This window comes from Hippocampus comes, unplaced genomic scaffold, assembly GCF_001891065.2.
Source record: "Hippocampus comes isolate QL1 unplaced genomic scaffold, H_comes_QL1_v1.1 scaffold130, whole genome shotgun sequence".
NCBI classification, from domain to species: domain Eukaryota; kingdom Metazoa; phylum Chordata; class Actinopteri; order Syngnathiformes; family Syngnathidae; genus Hippocampus; species Hippocampus comes.
The window spans coordinates 957,875-965,272 of record NW_017842057.1 but is presented as its reverse complement, the minus strand read 5'-3'; the positions used below and the strand labels follow the sequence as shown (position 1 = coordinate 965,272).

General features: G+C 41.3%; 1 protein-coding gene across 7 annotated transcripts in view; it reads right to left on the bottom strand.

The window, feature by feature from the left end:
* The window catches only part of LOC109510580 (LIM domain transcription factor LMO4.1), a 4,703-nt gene extending 2,458 nt beyond the window's left edge, over positions 1–2,245 (bottom strand). Inside the window, exons 1-4 of one of the 7 annotated variants that reach the window (XM_019860977.1) lie at positions 1,922–2,245; positions 1,043–1,298; positions 835–931; positions 68–226 (exon numbers count right to left, since the gene is read on the bottom strand). In XM_019860977.1, the coding sequence (XP_019716536.1) occupies positions 68–226; positions 835–931; positions 1,043–1,257 (471 nt within the window). In that variant the 5' untranslated portion in view covers positions 1,258–1,298; positions 1,922–2,245. Of the gene's footprint in view, positions 1–67; positions 227–834; positions 932–1,042; positions 1,302–1,921 lie in introns of all 7 variants that reach the window. The other 6 variants (XM_019860978.1, XM_019860979.1, XM_019860980.1 and 3 more) reach the window with 6 other exon arrangements.
* Between the last annotated feature and the right edge of the window lie 5,153 nt (positions 2,246–7,398).

Here is a 7,398-nt window from a genome sequence, read left to right as displayed (position 1 = left end):
ATATATATATATATATATATATATATATACGCATATAACATGCTAGATATGTAAAGAATAAATTTACCTTCTGATCCGTCATCACAGAGTTACTTTGAAGTTGTGGCAGGTGGTTGCTGAGCAAGGTAGCACTGGGTCTGTCATGCTCACAGAAGATTGTACCATTGATGTAATGGAAGCGATCTCCAGGCATTAGTCTGTTCCTGCACGTGGCACAGCTGAAACACTGCCGCAGAAAAACGAAATGTCAGGCCCGTATATTCATCAAATCAACACAGCAACATCATAACAGCTTCGATGATATGCCATGTAAAAACGAAGTTTGATTCCATTGTGTGATTTCAGGGTGTGCACGGGATAATGACAAAGACAACACTGTCATTTGGAAAAATGCCTGAATATTCATTTCAAGGACTACATCAAGTAGTTTGCCTTCATAAGGATAATAGGCTGTTTTACCTAACACTTTCACAGAGCGCTTGATGTAAAACATGTTTGTTATTGTTGGGAAAGTTTGTATTGTCTCTTTCATGTTGCTAAATAAGATAACCCCGATATTAGAAACACAAATGAGTGTGAAGCGCACTACAACGACAAAAAATTATGTATGACCTTGTTTGTTGACAGTGTCCAGCAAAACTGAAATCAATTATCTGCTTTCACAAGGCAGAATTTTCAGATACGGCTTTCGTTTTGGTCTCTTCAAAGTGCGCAGGTATACCTAATGACCTGTCTGAGTCTATGTTTGAGGCTTAGGGGGAGGAGTACCCCAGATGTTTCTGTCAAACACACAGCAGGAGGCAAAGCAGGCTCAAGTGGGAGCCAGGGACTTACCTTGAGGTGGTAAACATTTCCCTGTGCCCTCATCACCATCTCATTGGCTGGGATCGACTGGCCACAGGCACTGCACGCCCCGCTGTGCCCAAACAGCCTGCAAATTAAAAATGGGGGGGGGAAAAAACTGTTTGATGCAGCCCCCATATGCTAAAAAGCACCCACTTCCTTTTTCCTCTTGCTACTTCCTCGCCACATAAGAGCTCACCTGATGTAGTCGCTGCGGCACAGAATCATGCCTCCTTTGCTGTAGCAGGTGGTACCAATGTCGCCCAGCTGGGCTTGGCAGCAGGAGCACTTGAGGCAGCGAGTGTGCCAATAACGCTCCATGGAGAAGAGCAGGAAACGGTCAGCGATCTTCCCCCCACATCCTGCACATGACCTTGGGGCCGGCGCTATGCCTGATGCTTGGTTGTTCACCATAATGATGTGGGCCCTCAGTGGCTCCTGGACACAGGACGCACCTACTGGAAGTAAGGAGAGCGTGAGGCGTACACCGGTGTCATAACTGAGCATTGTGGCCAGATTAAAAAGAGTATGTATTTTAGTTTAATGGCAAGCATATGTTTGGATGAAAATGTGCAGTTCCGTTTCTGTGGATGATTTTCATATTTAATGGGTTTAGAGTTCAATATGCTGTTATACTTACTGATCAATACAAATGCATAAATACTAAATAGCTCAACATGACTTGCAATTTATCAACTGATAAGTTTGCCAAGACTCTACTGCACGGCATATAAAACGTAGTATAATTTGGTATATGCAAGGGACGAGCTTCAGTGCAGCAAAAAATGTATTTTGACGAAGACAATCTGTTCATGGTCGTGTATTTTTTTAAGTGAGAGCGAAAGCAGGAAAGTCAGCAAATGGGAATTTTGGAAGAATGCCAGCTTTGAAGCGGAATGTATTCACGTCAAAGCGTTTCTTTCTGAATCTGTCCTCAATGTAGTATTGAAACTTTTTCGTTTCAAACCGAACAAAACGGTTACAACGATAACGCACAAGTTCAATGAAAGCCTCGCTTTAATGAGCGCGCGCACAGACGGAAAGGAAAAGAAAGAAAGGAAACAGTCGTGTTTGTTACCTTGTCGAGCCAAAGCTTTTCCGACTGCGTTTAAAATCAAATCAGGGTGGAAAATAGTTCTCACAAAAATCTGGATGTATTTATGTCGGTGAAACTTGACTTAGGCATGACCATTTTGCGGATCCATTGCTCCGTAGAAGAGTGTGCCAAAAGAAGAATTAAAATCCCAGGCCAGGATGGCGCGCAGACGGCAAATAGTTTGAGGAAAGTCTCTCACTTGGAGCTCCAAGAAGAAAGAACTCCCCGAAGCAGAGAGGAGAAGACACGACGCGCCTTCCTTTGGTTCCCACTCGCTCTTCCAGCTGTCCGTCCGATTACACGCCTTCAACTGTTTCTGACGCTTATGACAGGGACCCTATTCATCAAATTGCGCAAGGGTTTATTTAGATTGCCGAGAGCGGACGAAGCGACGTGGGGCAGGAAACAACCAATAGCTGAGCACTGGGCGTGGTCAAACTCACAATGATTTATGGTTTTCTCGTGACGGATCATGCGCGTCTTACTGTTCCCACACATTCGTTCGGTGATTAAAAAAAGAAATAAAACGTTTATATGTTACATTTTCTACATTTATGTTTTGTGACTTTACGCACAACCTTAAAAACTGGAAGACGAGTTCGACTCACTGGCGGCGTCTATCTGTAAGGGCTTCCCGACTTGTAGGTAAAACTAGTGGTCACTGTTTTTTTTAGTTTGTGATAACGTCTGTGAGCAAGATAATTTCAGTAGTTCCCCCGCAACTTCATGACGTGAATTAAGGGGTCCCATATTTTGATGTGACGACCCCGACGCTAATTTCTTTGTGTCTACTGTTTTTGTACAGTATGCTGGGTTGCCACGGCGTTGGCTTTCGAATCACGTGACAGCACCAACATCCTCGGCTTGAAGTGGAATGAGAGAGGCTAGCTGGACTGTCATGTGCATGTGTTGATAATAAAGCCAAGGTGCGACTGACAAGTGAAGTGATCGGATTTCTATTAACATTACAACACGTATTAGGGGAGGGGGAGGATTGTATGTATTCGTATTGTATTTACAAAACTCAATATATGTTCATTTGTTTAACAAGTTGTGTACTGTATTGCATTTTAAAGAAAAGTTTTTAAAAAGTCCAAGGTCTGTTTTTGTGTGTTTGGGTTTTTTTTTTTCTCACTATAGGAAGTCAATTCTGTTCATAAGCTTTATGGACAGAATTTGTATCCTGATGCATTAAGGGGGTTCTGTTTGGTGACCTCAGTATTGCATCTCTGCTTTTTGCAGATAATGTGGTACCGTTTGCTTCCTCAAGCTTCAGTCTCCAACTCTCACTGGAACAGTTTGCAGCTGAGTGCGAAAGCAGTTGCGATGAAAATCAGCACCTTAAATTTGAGACCATGGTCATCAGTCAGAAAAGGTTGGAGTGCCCTCTCCAGGTCGGGGATACGAACCCAAAAACATGCATGGTAGGTTAAAGGAACACTCGGTCTAAATTGTCCCTAGGTGTGATTGTAAGCTGCAATTGGCTGACAGCCAGTTCAGGGTGTCCACCGCCTACTGCCCGAATACAGCTGGCATAGGCTCCAGCACGCCTGTGACCCTTGCGAGGATAAGACGATAAGAAAATGGATGGATGGATGGATGTATTATGCCTAGCCAGGAGGTCAGCATCCCTCAAACTCTTATTCTCGAATTGCCCCTGCTTCACACAACTTTACTGCAGCATAAGGTGTTTTTAAACATTTTTATAAAATTACATTTGAAAGACAAGTATTTGCACATTGTATTAACTATCCTGTTGTGTTTCTTTCTTGTATACACGAACAGTATTCATTTGTCAGTGGGACCATCTGTATGTTTAATCATTAAAAAGAAATTACAGATTCATTTTAATTTGGTGATTAAAACGGGAACGACAGACGAATAGATTTAACCCTTTATATTCTTTTGTTGAATTTCCAGCAGTCATTTTGACCCACAATATAGCAGATTAAATAAATACCAAAAAAGTAATGCATCATAATTTAAAAAAAAAAAAAAAAAAAGGTAAAAAGTTAAAGTAAAATAAATAAAACATTTTCAACAAATATACATGTGATACAGTGAACAAGTGGTTAACGCGTCGACCTCACGGTGCAGAGGTACCGGGTTCAATTCCAGCTCTGGTCTCCCTGTATGTAGTTTGCATGTTCTCCCCGAGCCTGCACGGGTTTTCTCTGGGTACTCCAGTATTCTGTCAAATATAGTTGCAGTTTCTAATACATCCACTGGAGAAATTTAATTTATACCTGACTGTAATTTCTTTGTTGCACGCATGCTGCCATGACTTTCAAATGAGCTGAGTGAATTTGAATCATATAGCTCTGTTTGCCTGGTTATATACCTACGTCAAAAAATAAATGTTCTAAAATGATTTCTTAACTGTGTATCTTTTGATAAATAGGGCTCTTGCCCTTATTATTGTTGATGTTTTATTTTATGTGTTCTGTTTTATTATTGTTATTTTCTGTTAAATGTTCTGGGAGGCGCTTTGATGCAGCCACAGCTGTTGTTCGTCTCTGTGTGCCCTGCGATTGGCTGGCAACCAGTTCAGGGTGTCCTTCGCCTATTGCCCGAAGACGGCTGGGATAGGCTCTGGCGCCCCCGCGAACTTGTGAGGATAAAGCGGATCGGAAAATAGATGGATAGATGGATGGATGGATGTACAGTATTCTATCAAATACAGTTGCAGTTTCTAATACATCCACTGGAGAGCACTAGAGATTTGTTGTACTGTACTCTCAACAGCAACAGCACTTGCACTTTGAGGTTCCAGTCTAAATACAAAACCAACAATTCTGTCGATTTGGTAACAACCATTTGTATCTTAAAAAAATATGTGCAGCAACAGATTTGAATTCACACATGTGATTGTGGGTTTGGATTAACATTTAGATGTGAATTAAAGTCGCTGATGGTGCAATGGTACACTCGCCTGATTTATATGCGGGCAGTGCAGCATCGGTTCCCACTCAGTGACGGCGTGGATGTGGGTGCGAATGGTTGTGCGTCTCGATATGTGCCCTGCGACTGCCTGGCCCACAGTTCAGGGTGTGGTGCGCCTTCCGCCCGAAGTCAGCTGGGTTCGGTTCAAGCACCCATTGTGAGTCTGTAAACGCTGTACACTAACTTAGGAAGTGCGGTGTGGAAAGTGAATGATATTAATTAAACATGTTTGTAGTTTCCTCTGGTGTAAAAAAAAAAAAAAAAAAAAAAGGAAAGGAAAGAAAGTCACTTCATTCTATTGAGCTGTTTTTTTGCATTTGAGTTACCTATTTTAGCTGTAACTGCAACCCAACAAGGATGATGACTCATATATTTTCATCATCCTGTATACATACTTTGCAAATGTGTTTGGCCATCATTACAGCTGTTGTTTTAGAAATAGCACAATTTTCATTTAGAATTAGAATGCCACATAGAGGAAAAGCTTGTTCCTGTTTCACTTCACATCATTTTTTCCTTTATAGTCTTTCTTCATTTGCTGTTTATCTTCCATACTCACGTTTTTATACATAGTAAGAGCAAATAAGAAGAATATAGCTGAGAGATACAGAGAAAATTGTACATGCATGTTGGTTTTTTTTTCTTTGTCTGATAACAGCTGGCCTGGCAGCAAGACGACGTCCACCACTCTCGAGAAGGCTCAGGTGATTTAACCTATTTCCTGTTCCACTGTCAAGGCCATGCTGAAAGTTACAGTTCACTGTGAGGCTGGACAACATCTGCAACTTCCAGTCTGGCTTCCCAGCCAATACAAACTGTCTGCAGAGCATCACAGTGCAGCAGATTGCCGAGTCCATCACGTCCCTGAATCCAGCACACTGTGATGTGGAAAAATCCTTCATGCTCAGACTTGATGTGAGATGTCGGGTTTTGGGTTCTGACTACGGTACTACTGGAACGCTTTCTTGTTTGAGTTAATTTGAGTCATGCATTTCTATGAACTGTCTATTTAGCTAAAATAAAATTATCAGCAAAATAATGATAACAACAATTACGTTCCTTTCTGCCATGGCACAAACGTCTCTGAATTTAGCTTATTTTAACACATTTTGCAGGCAGTTGTTTTTATAAAGCACATTTGCTGGCTATCAACTGGGTAATGCAAGTCTTTTACTGCCAATGAAATTTGGTTAGCAAATTGGAGTTACTTACATTCGATCTTAACCTAAATGAGAAACTGTCATCAATTTCCAGATGCGTACTTCTCATTTTATTAAAATACCAGAAAGAGTCTTATAAACAAAGGAACAGTCGAACGTTTCCAGGGGACACCAGTTTTGTATCCAAAAACTCAAGTGACGTGATCGTTTCTTTGACTTTACACCAAACAAATAGTTGGTGTGTACAAGCACCGCCATCAAGCAACTGCAAGCTGGCAGCGACCAAAGCAAATACAGTGCTCAGTCTGTCTCCATGGTAAAATGGAATGCCATATGCTTTGTGGATTCTGCCTATTGGTTTGGCGATACAAGAATTCAACCTCTTCTAAAATATTAAGTAGAACAGAGGGATGCTAATAGTATATAACTTTGTTGGCATCTGTTTTATCTTTTGTGCTAACTTCATTTTCATTGTGAACACGGGGTGGGGGGTCCTATTTTTGAGCCCAGCGCAAGTCTGGCTCAAAGTGCAGTTTAACTGTACGCATGGCTGGAGGTTTCTTTTTGGGGGGATTTTCCTAGACAGGCGTGTTAGAAAGGGGTGCTTGTGCTATTGTGGGAGTGAACATAGCTGGCTAATTCATGGAGGAAAATGTTGCCAACTTTCCCAATTTTTCCCATTTTCCTCCAAAAATGGAAGTGGCTCCCATCATTCCCTTGAAATACGTGAGTCCATGCAGAATCCTTTTTATGTACATATCCCAAAAGCATGCAGCGAGAACTCAAATCAGCACAATCACTTTTGCTTACTTTGTTATTAACTTGAATACAAGCTATCTCTCAAATTTGTAATATGTTCATTTACATTAAATCGTGCCTTCCTTGCAGAGAAGGTCGGAAATTTCATACCGCCGACTTTGAAAAGTTTAAAAAAATATATTCAAAGGGATGCCACATTATGTTGACATTTCTACTGGTAGGAGTTGAAATAAATTGGTGTACTCTGATGTGACCCAAGATGCCGAAGTCTCATGTCACACAACAATGCAGGTTTCCTAAAATATTGCCGATGAATTTTGATTTTTTTTTTTTTTTGGTGCCTTTCATTTTCCAATATTTGCTGCACTTTAGTGCTTAATAAATTGTCCCGCACCTGCCGCCATGTTGTACTCTTGCATAGAAGTCCACCACTCACCACTTATTTTCAGTATGGAACAGCATGTGAGGACTTCTCAATCATCCATTCATCCATCCATTTTCGAATCCGCCTATCCTTGCGAGGCTCGCGGGCATGTTGGAACCTATCCCAGCTGTCTATCCTCCTGACTACCAGGAAAAAAAAATGTTGTCCAATCA